We start from the raw sequence: 15,621 nt of genomic DNA on the forward strand, positions 1-15,621 counted from the left end.
CAGCTCTTGTTATGTTACACTGTACATACATGTACCTGACCCATCTAGGCAACAATATTTTTTTGTGAATTCCCATGTTAATAATAAAAAATTCAAATGAGAAGGTGCGACATTGCAGAAAAATCAGTAAAAATACTTAAAATCACTTAAAAGCATGAAATAAAAAAGCTTGAAATAAAAAGAAAATTTATTTGTTTTACATATAAGATTGAAAAATATTTCATTTGTATACACCAACTATTCCATTTTCACTTGTGGCTATGCCACTTATGAAAATATTGCATCTGGTGTTCACTCAGTGAAATATAGTTCAATCTTTTACGCAAAACAAATATCCTTTATGTAATGCTTAAATTTTATAGAATGGTGTTTTTGTTAATTTTATTTCAAAGTTTTTTTTGTGATGCTATTAAAATTGATGTGATGGATAGACAAAAAATGCCAAAGCTTGATTTAATTATTATAAAAAATGTTGAAAATGTTTTCTTACAAAAGTATGTTTTGCATTGATATTTTGTTGTTTCAGCAAATGCATGCATCAAAGAGAGAGTTTAATGAAGCCTGTGTGTTGCTGGGTTCCGGGGCAGAATATGCTTCATCAGCTAACTCTCAATATACAACACTCTTGTTTCTTCTTAGTAAAGGAATGGTATGTATCAGTTTACTTAAAGATATACTTTGCTCAAATTGGATATTTGAAAATATTGATAATTGCTATAATGCTACATCATCTTTTTGTAAATATGAAATACTTCACACAAACTGAAAGTAGATAATTATGTCATGTTTTAAACTCTACACACTACAAGTGGACACACTATGAATATATAGTGTCATTAAAAAAGCTGACTGTTAAAATGAAAGAAATGGCTTTATTTGACCTGTGTTAAGGAACACAGATTCCCATACATACAGTAGTTTGTACGTTCTTTTATATAGATAAGACATATTCAGTAAGAATTTTACAGATTTCAATAAATTTCTGCAATAAAAATATTTTACTCTGAAGATGAGCATAGTATATCTTTAATATAATTATGTGGTCTATTGTCGACATGTATGTATAAAAATATTTGTTGATATTTGTATTCTCCCAGGAATAACTTTGTCAAAAATCCATTGTTATCAACACCTTACACTTTATATAATTATGCTTTATACTATTATAGTTACTTTATTATATGAAGTCTACAAAAGTATACTTTGAAACATATTAAAAACAATGATTGATAGTTTTTTAAACTGAAAAAAAAAAACATCTAGAAGTTTTATATGAAATATTTGTAAATATTATTCATGTCAGGTTGCAGTGAAGTTTCAAGCATATAATTTTTAATGCAAATTTGCTATAATGATGCAAAGATGATTTATAAACAATTTTTATTTTGTCTTTTACATTACTTGTGTCTACTCAAAGTCTTATTACATAAATTCTGAGAGGTATAACTTTATTCTTTTGTTAACATTTTGAATTTATGTATTTTTTTCCTTTCTGTAGTTATTGCTGATTAACAGAGATGCGCTACAGGTGAATGAAACTCTATCACGGGCTGGGTCTATGATAGAACAATGGACTGGTCCCTCCGTACAAAAAGAATCTCTTAAAGTTTTCTTTCTTGTCCTTCAAGTATGCCATTATCTTACAGCAGGACAGGTCAGTATAGTTATATTTCACAGTTATCGTTTTACAACTATTTAATGGGTTTATAGAGAGTATGAAATGGTGGTATGTATTTAAAGTGGAGAGGTCTGAGATGGACACATTTTCCATAAATATTTCAAATATTGATAAAAACAGTAGAAATGAATAATTCGGATATTCTTATAAAAAGTTATTTAAAAAATCATTGATAAAGTTCTTATAAGTGACTTAAAATGAGCATTCATATGATAAAGAATAATATTTTATTCTAGCATAAACAGAATAAAACATTCCAAATAAAATAATATGCGGCCTTTTTAAGTAGGTTTTTAACCATTTAGCAATGCTTTTGTGCATGCATCATTTTCTCAAAAAGGAAATATATTATAAATTATTTTTCCCTTAAAATAATTTCCTTTATTTTTTCAAGAAATTATTTCAATCTCGTTCGAACGAGATTTTTGTTTACAAATCACTGGTTCCATTTCGGTGTATATATTAGTTAGGTAGTAAACGGAACCAATATCACTCTCAACAACTATATAAGCACGTGAAACTCGTGCATCGGTCTCTCAGTTTACAACTCGCTGTCCGAGTACACTTCAAATTAACTCTTCGGATTTTACATCGGAAATCTCGTTGTTTGGAATGCCACGTGGTAGAGGAAGACCAGTTAGGGCTTCAAGGCCAGTAAATACTGCAAACCAGCCTAATAATGTACAGACCAGGGGTCGGAAAAGGCAGGCAGAGGAGGACGGTGACTCCCTAGCAGAAGACACGTCTTTACAGTCCAACGCAGGTTCGTCCAATTTCATAGACTTTGAACAAATTATGAGAGCTAGTCAATTGTTACCGAATAGTAACGTTAGTATTAATAATAATTCAGGTTCAAATGATTTAAGTATGGGGTGTGGCAGTGGTTCAGTCAATAATAATAGTTCTCCTTTAGTTACACGTGGCAACCCTCCACAACGTGATTTCTTTCAAAGTAATGCCATGCGCGATAACTCTGCATGCGTCCCAATGCCCGTTACTCGTTTAGCAGACGACGATATTGCGGCGCACTTACCATCTTCTATCAAACAACAAATTTGTAGGGGAGAATATGTTAATTTAGCATTGATGTTAAAAGGAACTGTGGAACTCTCCCAATATTGTGATGGTTCAATTTTTAAATTAAGTTTAAATGGGGAAATTGAAGCATGTCGAAGAGATTGCAAAGAAAAGATTTTCGACATTGAAAAATGGACTAATGCATTTTTGATATATGCGTCTGTGTATTTGTCAAATCACGCTGACAAAAGCTATGAGCTAATACACTATATGTATAACATTAGAGAGGCCGCTGCAAGACAAGGGTCGTATTGCTGGCGAGAATACGACGAGCAATTTCGTCTCCGGCAAGCTATAACACCAGCCCCCTGGTCAAAGATAAATAACGATCTGTGGTGGCGCTGTATGCAATTGAAGCCTGTTAACAAAAACCCCTCGAACGTGAGGAGATATACATGTAACCCTTTCAATTCAGGTTCATGCACGTGGCCGGATTGTAAGTTCTCACACACGTGCTCAAAATGTCACGGTCCTCATCCGGAAATCAAATGCACGTGGTCCGGTCCACAGTCGAATACACAGTCTTCGAATACACAGTCTAACTTTAATAATAAATCCTTTCGTAGACCTAAAGGATCATTCAATCAGCAAAGAAAAAATTAATGTGTCAAACATTCGTGGAAATACAATATCTCATAATCAGGATATTTATAGATTAGCTCCATCACCAATTAATGTTAGGGTTTTAAGACGATATTTAAGATATTATGACAAAACCGAAGGTGTATTTTTATTACAAGGATTTTTGCACGGTTTTCCCATTCAATATAACGGTCCACGTGCACCACGAAATGCCAAAAATTTGCGCTCGACAGATTTAAACCCCGAACTTATACAATCAAAAATTAATAAAGAAATTGAATTGGGTAGGGTAGCTGGTCCGTTTGTACATCGGCCATTGCCAAAACTAATCGTCTCCCCTATTGGGCTTGTCCCAAAAAAGACACCGGGTGAATATAGGCTCATTCACCATTTATCATATCCCCCTGGTGAATCAATAAATGATTACATTGATCCTAACCTATGCACGGTACAGTACACTAGTTTTGATGAAGCGGTTAAACTTATCCAGAATTTGGGTCAGAATTGTAAACTATTTAAAGCGGATATTCGTAGTGCTTACAGATTGATCCCTATTAAACCGTCCGACTTTGAATTACTTGGTTTCTGCTTTAATAATAACTTTTATTTTGATAAAGCTTTGCCTTTCGGCGCATCAATAAGCTGCATAACTTTTGAAAGATTTTCGCGTTTCCTTGAGTTTAGTGCTCTCCGTAAATTTAAAACAGGAGGATTAATACATTATTTAGATGATTTTCTGGGCGCCGATATTACTTTTGAATCTTGTTCAGAAGCATTTCAAATTTTTAAAACTACTATGTCCGAGTTGGGTGTTCCACTTGCGGAAGAGAAAACAGAGGGACCGACAGAAGTATTAACGTTTTTAGGCCTCGAACTCGATTCAAATAATATGACGGTTAAGGTTCCGGGAGTAAAAATCCAGGAAGTTGTCTTAAAAATTGAAGAGATATTATCTCATAAAAAAACAACGTTGAAAAAAATGCAGTCATTAATTGGTGTACTTAATTTTTGTTGTCGGGCTATACCAATGGGCAGACCTTTTTCACGTAGATTAATTGATTCTATATGCGGGCTTACTAAACCATTTCACCGCATAAGGCTTAAAAAAGAGATAAGATTGGATTTAAATATGTGGTTATCGTTTCTTCAAGATTTTAATGGTTTATCCTTATTTCATGACAAGTACTGGGTATCGAATGTTGATGTTCAACTTTTCACAGATAGCGCAGGGGGACCAAATTTAGGATTTGGTGTATATTTTTGCGGTCACTGGTGTTATGCGAAATGGCCCCTTGAATGGCACGAATCCGGCATTACTTCAGATATTACTGTTCTTGAATTATTTCCGATTTTGGTAGCATTATATATTTGGGGAGATCAGCTGTTGAATAAGAAGATTCAATTTCACTGTGATAATATAGCAGTTGTTCATATATTAAATAAATTGTCTTCAAAGTCTTGTAGAGTAATGAGACTGGTACGTTTAATAACACTACGTTGCCTTAAACTAAATATCTGGATAAGGTCAATTCACGTGCCTGGTCATCAAAACGCTATTTGTGACTCTTTGTCTCGTTTACAGCTATCCCGATTCCGATCACTCGCCCCGGAAGCAGACCCCGAGCCCAGTCTAGTACCACATTTTCTATGGAGCGTCTTCAGGGAAGAGCTAGACAGTTGCTTAGTTCAGCAGTAGCTCCAAATTCGATGATCGTATATAATAATGCCATAAGGTCATTCGAAAAATTTAGGCACGAATATAATTTAACTTCTGATTGGCCAATTCCGGTCGATCATATGATTTTATATTTATCATTTTGCTTTGAGAAGGGGTTATCCCCTAAATCAATCACTACATATTTGGCAGGAATTAACTACGTTCATAAAATCCTCGGTTTTAAGAGTTTTAATCAAGTCTTTATGGTTAACAAATTATTAGAGGGCTGTCGCAGAAGTAGACCTACGCAAGATTTACGGGCACCTCTTACAATACATGTATTAGAGGAAATATGCCTTAATTTACACTCCGTTTGTTATGATAATTATGAAACCACATTATTTCGAGCACTGTTCACGCTTGCTTATTTTGGCCTTTTTCGTGTCAGTGAACTTACAGCTTCAAGTATTTGTCATCTTGGCCATGCAATTTTGCTTAACGATGTACACTTTGAAGAGAATGAACAGTATGTCGTTATCTGTCTTCGCCATTATAAAACAAGCCAATATGGTAATCCAGCTATCATCAAGCTGCCTAGGAATATGAATGGATTATGTCCTGTCTCAGAGATACTAGAATATTTAAAGATCCGATCAAAAGGTTTTTCAATTCTGTTTTGTCATAAAAACGGAGCACCAATTTTGAGGTCACAATTTTCTCGTGTCCTATCGCTAGCTATTGATAATACCCGTTATCGAGCCGGCCATTTCCGGACACACAGTTTTAGGATTGGTCGGGCGACTGATCTGGCTATCGCTGGTTATCCATCAGATGCCATTATGAAATTAGGTCGATGGTCCTCTAACTCTTTTAAGCTGTATGTACGTTAAGTTTCAACCTGATTTTATTTTATTCAGATGTCTGGGTGTTAGGCGATTCGTTGCCGTATTGGGCCGGGGTTCACGCATCTGACACTTTCAAGAGCAATTTAAAGATCGACGGTGTGTCCATTGCATGGTGGGGAAAAAGAGGCCTTGGTTGGTCGGGATTGAGGCGTCACATTGAATTGCAGGTTCTATTTTCTCAGCCACCTAAAATGGTAATTATTAACTTGGGGGGAAACGACTTGCAATCGTTTAAAACACCCGACATAAGAAATCTCATAAAACAGGAAATCGACTATTTACGTGATGCCTTTCCTGACACCCTTCTTGTGTGGATGGATATCCTCCCACGAACTTGGCCGGAAAATGAAAACAAGCCCTTAAACTTAAAGAGAAAGCGTTTAAATAGATTAGGTCGAAGAATTGTCATGGAGTCTGGGAAGGGGGCGATTATTACCACTGAAATTAATGACGCCTGTTTCTTCCGCCCTGATGGTATCCATTTAAACATTGTAGGCTTGGAGTTTTATTTAGACTATTTGAAAGATGCAATTGTGGAAAATTTATTAAATTAAGTGTTCATCGCTATTTTTTTGGAGGATAAATTTTTTTTTTTTTTTTGTCAAAATTTACTGTGGCGGGAAAAAAATTATGTCGATCGGGAGGCGGCCGTCTGGTTAACAATCTTGTCTACGGTCTTAACTATTACCGTGTATTTAATCAGCGTTAATATTATAAATTTATATCTTTGGCGTTTAAACTTCTAAATTGTTTTTGTCGGGTAAAGTAGGTCAGTGTATGTGTCGGTATTAAGTGTGACACAGTGTATGTGTCGGATAAAGTATGACACAGTGTATGTGTCGGTATAAAGTGTGACACAGTGTATGTGTCGGTATAATATGTGACACAAGTGTTTTGTGTCAGGTAACCAGATATTGCTCTAGTGCTTTGGTAATATCTGTGTGTTTGTAATCGGTATTCGTACTTCAGGCTCCGTGATGCTTCTGGTAGTTTTCATTATTTTACGGTTATCGGTAGGATAATGGAAGGTATCAGTGGTTGTCAGCTGGTCCGTGTTGATGTACTATTATTTTGGCTCCGTGGCTTTGCCGGTACCCGATATTATTATATGGTTATCCGTACGATAATGGAAGGTGTCGGTCTTTGTCAATTAGTTCGTATTGGTATATCAATAAGACACTGGTAAACATAAGTGACTAGTATTCTGTTAATGTTTGGCAATCTGTTGGTCAATTAATATGACTAACATTTTCGTTCTGGCCTCCTTCCGGTCGGCATACGTTTTTTCCCAAACTAAAACCACGTTGGTTATCCACGTTGTTTTTCTCGAGTGGCCATAATTTCCCAAAACATAAATACAAACTTGAATTTATTTTCTAAATAGTAAACATTTTATAAATGTACCATGTTGTTGTTTTCTCTTTTTCTGGTAACAAAATAATATAAATTATTTTTCCCTTAAAATAATTTCCTTTATTTTTTCAAGAAATTATTTCAATCTCGTTCGAACGAGATTTTTGTTTACAAATCACTGGTTCCATTTCGGTGTATATATTAGTTAGGTAGTAAACGGAACCAATATCACTCTCAACAACTATATAAGCACGTGAAACTCGTGCATCGGTCTCTCAGTTTACAACTCGCTGTCCGAGTACACTTCAAATTAACTCTTCCCACCCGCCACACCCCAATGTTATTATGATTTATAAATATGTTGTGATTTATAAATTTGTTGTACTTTTTGTATTGTCAGTATAAATAATGAAATTGGTTTATTTTATAAGTTCGTGCTAAAAGGTTTTTTACGCATTAGTACATATGATTTTTCAAAGTTTGAATTACTGATAAATAGTCAAATTATCTTTCCAAGATAAAATCATTTGTAAGAATGGTTGGTGAACAATTTAACTGTTTTCTGGTAGTTCTTATATTACAGATACTTCCATGGCACTGACACTTTGACAAGGCGATCCTTCTGCACGATCAGTCAATGTAAAGCAATCTACACAATGTACCTCTCGACGGAAAAACCATACTTTGCAATAAGGGAGAAGACCAAACTTCAGGGATCGTCAATGTTTAGACTGTAACTGTATCTGTGTATTGTTTTCTCCTAATATGTTTCATTTAATCGCGGGTTACATGTGTTTTTGTGTAGAGCTGAGAGACTCTAATAGTGACATGGAAGTTGTTTAGTGCCGGAAGTATAGTGAACATTTTACATTAATTTTAAATCGTGAAGATGTTATGAAGTTGCTTTGATTCTATACATGTGTTATTTGTTTGTACTCCTTAGAATCAAGTATACAATGTCACTCATATTATGCCTGGGAAAAAAATATGTCGATCGGGAGGCGGCCGTCTGGTTAACAATCTTGTCTACGGTCTTAACTATTACCGTGTATTTAATCAGCGTTAATATTATAAATTTATATCTTTGGCGTTTAAACTTCTAAATTGTTTTTGTCGGGTAAAGTACGTCAGTGTATGTGTCGGTATTAAGTGTGACACAGTGTATGTGTCAGATAAAGTATGACACAGTGTATGTGTCGGTATAAAGTGTGACACAGTGTATGTGTCGGTATAATATGTGACACAAGTGTTTTGTGTCAGGTAACCAGATATTGCTCTAGTGCTTTGGTAATATCTGTGTGTTTGTAATCGGTATTCGTACCTCAGGCTCCGTGATGCTTCTGGTAGTTTTCATTATTTTACGGTTATCGGTAGGATAATGGAAGGTATCAGTGGTTGTCAGCTGGTCCGTGTTGATGTACTATTATTTTGGCTCCGTGGCTTTGCCGGTACCCGATATTATTATATGGTTATCCGTACGATAATGGAAGGTGTCGGTCTTTGTCAATTAGTTCGTATTGGTATATCAATAAGACACTGGTAAACATAAGTGACTAGTATTCTGTTAATGTTTGGCAATCTGTTGGTCAATTAATATGTCTAACATTTTCGTTCTGGCCTCCTTCCGTTCGGCATACGTTTTTTCCCAAACTAAAACCACGTTGGTTATCCACGTTGTTTTTCTTGAGTGGCCATAATTTCCCAAAACATAAATACAAACTTGAATTTATTTTCTAAATAGTAAACATTTTATAAATGTACCATGTTGTTGTTTTCTCTTTTTCTGGTAACAAAATAAAATAAAATATATGCACGGCCGTGCCATACCATATTTACGGAGTCGCAAATCGGCACGGGTGTGTGATAAACCAACATATTTCATTGTTACAGGCATTTTAAAATCATTATTTTTCAATATCTCCCCAAAACAGATTTTAAACTGCAGGCAGCAGAGATATAGCTTTATATACTTTAAACTAATCTATATAACATTGTATAAAATAACTAGGTGAAGAGTGTGAAGCCAGCATTAAAACAACTTCAGCAGAGTATACAGACTATCACACAGTTACATACTGATGAAGGTATGTTTAATAATTGAGAGCTAAAGTACAAGTATACAACCATTCCAGCCTACATGAACAAGCTCTATAGGGCGGACTACTCAATTTTATGTATTTTTTATTGAAATCCCTGAAACATAGAAGGTATAGTCAAACTAGGGCGAGTTGAGTGGGGTAAAGGTTAATATATCAGTTGTACCAGAATTATAAAGTAGTTACTCAGTGTACATTATGACAATGTAGCACAAAATGCTGTAACAATATTATTATCATTGTCCTAGCTCAGTTTGTGTAATGGGTGTGTTCTCCAGGGAATTTGTGACTGTCAGTTGTTATATACAGGATGATTTTGCTAGAATTAAGCACCAGAAATACTAAATCTTGACAAACTTTAAAAAGTATTCAGATGTATTTGCAGTGTTTCATGTTGAAAATTTTGAACAAAGTTCCAAGCACATTGCAGTTATTTAAAACAAGAAATATTTTAGGAGAATTACCATCTGTCTACCCCAAGCTACACATGTATAAGCAGTAATTTTTTGAACATGTTTGTATGTTTACAGATCCAGTAGGTAGCAACCAAATTGATATGTTTCAGTGGTTGCCAAAGGAGCACATGTGTGTGTTAGTATATTTGGTAAGTCATACTGCATCCACTAAACTGTACCCATGTAAAACTATCTGAAATATGAATAGGGGAGGGGGTTGGGGTAGGAAGACAACAATTTACCCATTGTGCACAAAATTTAGGAATATGTTGACATTTTAGTAGAGCTTATAATCTTAATACGTACTGAACAGCTTCTTCACTTGAAAGTAAGGTTCATGTCCAGAGATTTGAAAAGCCAAATGTTGAAATTGGAAAATTTGTCTAAAGGGTTATATTACAAAATATTCCTTTATCTCTGAATATAAGATCGTATTTGATAGTCTGTTAAAACAAATGACTTTTTAGCTCACCTGTCACAAAGTGACAGGGTGAGCTTTTGTGATCGCTTTTCGTCCGGCGTCCGTCCGTCGTCCGTCCGTAAACTTTTGCTTTAAATGACATCTCCTCATAAACCACTGAGCCAATTTCATCCAAACTTCACAGGAATGTTCCTTTGGTGGTCACCTTTAAAAATTGTTCAAAGAATTTAATTCCATGCAGAACTCTGGTTGCCATGGCAACCGAAAGAAAAATCTTTAAATATCTTCTTTAAAACAACCCTAAGAGCTAGATCTTAGATATTTGGCATGAAACATCTTCTAGTGAGTGTCTACCAAGGTTGTTCAAATAAAAGCCCTGGGGTCAAAATTGGCCCCGCCCCAGGGGGTCATTGATTTTCCCTATATGCATATAGTAAAAACTTAAAAAATCTTCTTTTAAAGAACCCAAAGAGCTAGAGCTTAGATATTTGGCATGAAACATCTTCTAGTGAGTGTCTACCAAGTTTGTTCAAATAAAAGCCCTGGGGTCAAAATTGGCCCCGCCCCTGGGGGTCATTGATTTTCCCTATATGCATATAGTAAAAACTTAAAAAATCTTCTTTTAAAGAACCGTAAGAGCTAGAGCTTAGATATTTGGCATGAAACATCTTCTAGTGAATGTCTACCAAGTTTGTTCAAATAAAAGCCCTGGGGTCAAAATTGACCCCGCCCCAGGGGGTCATTGGTTTTCCCTATATGCATATAGTAAAAACTTAAAAAATCTTCTTTTAAAGAACCCAAAGAGCTAGAGCTAAGATATTAAGCATGAAACATCTTCTAGTGAGTGTCTACCAAGTTTGTTCAAATAAAAGCCCTGGGGTCAAAATTGGCCCCGCCCCTGGGGGTCATTGATTTTCCCTATATGCATATAGTAATTAAAAACTTAAAAAATCTTCTTTTAAAAGAACCATAAGAGCTAGAGCTTAGATATTTGGCATGAAAACGTCTTCTAGTGAATGTCTACCAAGTTTGTTCAAATAAAAGCCCTGGGGTCAAAATTGACCCCGCCCCAGGGGGTCATTGATTTTCCCTATATGCATATAGTAAAAACTTAAAAAATCTTCTTTTAAAGAACCCAAAGAGCTAGAGCTAAGATATTAAGCATGAAACATCTTCTAGTGAGTGTCTACCAAGTTTGTTCAAATTAAAGCCCTGGGGTCAAAATTGGCCCCGCCCCTGGGGGTCATTGATTTTCCCTATATGCATATAGTAATTAAAAACTTAAAAAATCTTCTTTTAAAGAACCATAAGAGCTAGAGCTTAGATATTTGGCATGAAACGTCTTCTAGTGAATGTCTACCAAGTTTGTTCAAATAAAAGCCCTGGGGTCAAAATTGACCCCGCCCCAGGGGGTCATAGATTTTCCCTATATGCATATAGTAAAAACTTAAAAAATCTTCTTTTAAAGAACCCAAAGAGCTAGAGCTGAGATATTAAGCATGAAACATCTTCTAGTGAGTGTCTACCAAGTTTGTTCAAATTAAAGCCCTGGGGTCAAAATTGGCCCCGCCCCTGGGGGTCATTGATTTTCCCTATATGCATATAGTAATTAAAAACTTAAAAAATCTTCTTTTAAAGAACCATAAGAGCTAGAGCTTAGATATTTGGCATGAAACGTCTTCTAGTGAATGTCTACCAAGTTTGTTCAAATAAAAGCCCTGGGGTCAAAATTGACCCCGCCCCAGGGGGTCATAGATTTTCCCTATATGCATATAGTAAAAACTTAAAAAATCTTCTTTTAAAGAACCCAAAGAGCTACAGCTAAGATATTTAGCATGAAACATCTTCTAATGAGTGTCTACCAAGTCTGTTAAAATAAAAGCCCTGGGGTCAAAATTGGCCCCGCCCCAAAAACTTAAAAAAATCTTCTTTTAAAGAACTCAAAGAGCTAGAGCTAAGATATTTAGCATGAAACAAGTATGTTCAAATAAAAGCCCTGGGTTCAAAATTGACCCCGCCCCAGGGGGTCATTGGTTTTCCCTATATGCATATAGTAAAAACTTAAAAAATCTTCTTTTAAAGAACCCAAAGAGCTAGAGCTAAGATATTAAGCATGAAACATCTTCTAGTGAGTGTCTACCAAGTTTGTTCAAATTAAAGCCCTGGGGTCAAAATTGGCCCCGCCCCTGGGGGTCATTGATTTTCCCTATATGCATATAGTAATTAAAAACTTAAAAAATCTTCTTTTAAAGAACCATAAGAGCTAGAGCTTAGATATTTGGCATGAAACGTCTTCTAGTGAATGTCTACCAAGTTTGTTCAAATAAAAGCCCTGGGGTCAAAATTGACCCCGCCCCAGGGGGTCATAGATTTTCCCTATATGCATATAGTAAAAACTTAAAAAATCTTCTTTTAAAGAACCCAAAGAGCTAGAGCTAAGATATTAAGCATGAAACATCTTCTAGTGAGTGTCTACCAAGTTTGTTCAAATTAAAGCCCTGGGTCAAAATTGGCCCCGCCCCTGGGGGTCATTGATTTTCCCTATATGCATATAGTAATTAAAAACTTAAAAAATCTTCTTTTTAAAGAACCATAAGAGCTAGAGCTTAGATATTTGGCATGAAACGTCTTCTAGTGAATGTCTACCAAGTTTGTTCAAATAAAAGCCCTGGGGTCAAAATTGACCCCGCCCCAGGGGGTCATAGATTTTCCCTATATGCATATAGTAAAAACTTAAAAAATCTTCTTTTAAAGAACCTTAAGAGCTAGAGCTTAGATATTAAGCATGAAACATATTCTAGTGAGTGTCTACCAAGTTTGTTCAAATTAAAGCCCTGGGGTCAAAATTGGCCCCGCCCCTGGGGGTCATTGATTTTCCCTATATGCATATAGTAATTAAAAAACTTAAAAAATCTTCTTTTAAAGAACCATAAGAGCTAGAGCTTAGATATTTGGCATGAAACGTCTTCTAGTGAATGTCTACCAAGTTTGTTCAAATAAAAGCCCTGGGGTCAAAATTGACCCCGCCCCAGGGGGTCATAGATTTTCCCTATATGCATATAGTAAAAACTTAAAAAATCTTCTTTTAAAGAACCCAAAGAGCTAGAGCTAAGATATTTAGCATGAAACATCTTCTAATGAGTGTCTACCAAGTCTGTTCAAATAAAAGCCCTGGGGTCAAAATTGGCCCCGCCCCAAAAACTTAAAAAAATCTTCTTTTAAAGAACTCAAAGAGCTAGAGCTAAGATATTTAGCATGAAACAAGTATGTTCAAATAAAAGCCCTGGGTTCAAAACTGGCCCCGGGGGGGGGGGGGGGTCATTGATTTTCCTTATATGTGTATAGCAAAAACTTAAAAATCTTCTTTGAAAAAACCCAAATAGCTAGAGTTTAGATATTAAGCATGAAACATCTTTAAGTAAATATCTACAAAGTTTGTTCAAATAAAAGCCCTGGGGTCAAAACTGGCCCTGCCCCAGGGGTGTCATTGTTTTTAACTATATGTGTATAGTAAAAACTTTAAAAATCTTCTTATAAAAAACCCAATGAGCTAGAACTTAGATGTTTAACATGAAACATCTTCTTATGGGTGTCTACCAAGTCTGTTCAAATAAACAAATAAAAGCCCTTGGGTAAAAATTGGCCACGGGGGGGGGGGGGGGGGGGGCTATATACAGGTGAGCGACCTCAGGGCCATCATGGCCCTCTTGTTTATCATCAAACTAGTATTATAAATCTGTATTAAATAGCTAGCTCATATTTTGCTAAGTTTGTTATATTGAAACAATTGCAAAAAATATTATGAACCAAATGTTTTATGTAGAAATCTACATTAATTATCCCTATTAATTGTCCCTGACTTAACTTAATATCTTTATTAATTTAATGATTTGATTTGATTAGTTGTGGTGAAACTATGGCCATCTAATGTAAAAGTATAAAAAGACATGGAATGTTAGTAAAGGTTTAAGTATTACAATATGATGTTCACTGTTTCAGGTGACAGTAATGCATTCTATGCAAGCAGGTTATATGGACAAGGCACAGAAATATACAGATAAAGCTCTTATGCAGATAGAAAAACTCAAAAGTATGTTTATAGTGTTTTTTTTTTGGGGGGGGGGGGGTTTCTCTCTTCACATTGTAAACAGAAATGTATGCATCTAATACATAATAATGCCCCCCTTCGAAGAAGAGGGGGTATATTGTTTTGCTAATGTCGGTCGGTCGGTCAGTCTGTCCGTCGATAGACCACAAGGTTTCCGCTAATTATCTTAATAACTATTTATTCCAAAGTCTTCATATTTCATATAGTAATTGGTCATAACTAGTAGACGACCCATAATGATTTTGGGGTCACTAAGTCAAAGGTCAAGGTCACAGGGACATTAAAATCTTGAAAAGTATGCATCGAAAAGTCTTCATATTTCACATTGTGAATGGTTATAATTAGTAGATGACCCCATATTGATTTTTGGGTCACTAGGTCAAAGGTCAAGGTCAAGGGCTTTAAATGTCAGAATGGTTTCCGCTGATTATCTTGAAAAGTATTGATTACAAAGTAATATATTTCACTTAGTGATTGGTCATAACTAGTAAACCCCTAGTTTGATTTTGGGGTCACTAGGTCAAAGGTCAAGGTCACAGGGACCTTAAATGTCAAAAGGGTTTCCGCTGATTATCTAGAAAAGTATGTATCACAAAGTCTTCATATTTCACATAGTGATTGGTCATAACTAGTAGATGACACCTATTTATTTTGGGGTCACTAGGTCAAGGTCACAGGGGCCTTAAATGTCAAAAGGGTTTCCGCTGATTATCTTGAAAAGTATTCATCACAAAGTCTTCATATTTCACCTAGTTATTGGTCATAAGTAGTAGATGACCTCTAACGATTTAGGGGTCATTAGGTCAAAGGTCAATGTCACATGGACCTTAAATGTCAAAATGGTTTCTGTTGATTTTTCCATAATTGAACACTTCCATGTACCCATTTTTGGCAAGTTTCTGTAATAGAATTACCAATTATGTGAGTCAATTGCTAGAAAGGGGGGTATATGTGTCGTTCGACATTCTTGTTTTATTATATACCTAGAAATTTTATCTCTAAAATAGCTCAAATCATGAAGCGCAAGTACAGTTCTATGGATAGAAAGACATATATTACATAAGTGACAAATACGGTACCATATATGGAAGAACCAGACTATTTTTCTTATTGGTTACCATCTTAGCAGTGCAATAGGAAACGCGAACTGCTACTTCTAAGGACATGGTCTCTTTTGCAAAAATTGCTTATTCATCTGTCATTCATAAATTATATATCTGTTTTTGTCCTAAATTGTTAAGGTATATGATAAAAGGATAATTATTTTGTAGTAGCTTTCTGAGATCATG

At 35.4% G+C, this 15,621-nt stretch overlaps 2 protein-coding genes across 3 annotated transcripts in view; both read left to right on the forward strand.

Annotated features, from left to right (window-relative positions):
- The window catches only part of LOC132728662 (MAU2 chromatid cohesion factor homolog), a 41,250-nt gene that overhangs the window by 8,889 nt on the left and 16,740 nt on the right, over positions 1 to 15,621 (forward strand). Inside the window, exons 5-9 of the mRNA XM_060714340.1 lie at positions 527 to 649; positions 1,499 to 1,654; positions 9,261 to 9,336; positions 9,879 to 9,952; positions 14,224 to 14,314. Of these exons, the coding sequence (XP_060570323.1) occupies positions 527 to 649; positions 1,499 to 1,654; positions 9,261 to 9,336; positions 9,879 to 9,952; positions 14,224 to 14,314 (520 nt within the window). The remainder of the gene's footprint in view (positions 1 to 526; positions 650 to 1,498; positions 1,655 to 9,260; positions 9,337 to 9,878; positions 9,953 to 14,223; positions 14,315 to 15,621) is intronic.
- Positions 2,020 to 9,056, forward strand: LOC132728663 (uncharacterized). Of its 2 annotated transcripts, XM_060714342.1 has the most exons (3): positions 2,020 to 2,441; positions 5,912 to 6,093; positions 7,822 to 9,056. In XM_060714342.1, the coding sequence occupies exons 1-3, from the start codon at positions 2,291 to 2,293 to the stop codon at positions 7,987 to 7,989; spliced, it is 501 nt and encodes a 166-aa protein (XP_060570325.1). In that variant the 5' UTR covers positions 2,020 to 2,290; the 3' UTR covers positions 7,990 to 9,056. The 2 variants fall into 2 exon arrangements, with proteins under 2 accessions (XP_060570325.1, XP_060570324.1); XM_060714341.1 differs by lacking the exon at positions 7,822 to 9,056 and having other exon boundaries at positions 5,912 to 7,302.

This window comes from Ruditapes philippinarum, unplaced genomic scaffold (assembly GCF_026571515.1).
Source record: "Ruditapes philippinarum isolate M1 unplaced genomic scaffold, ASM2657151v2 ctg3806_1_1_1_1, whole genome shotgun sequence".
NCBI lineage: Eukaryota > Metazoa > Mollusca > Bivalvia > Venerida > Veneridae > Ruditapes > Ruditapes philippinarum.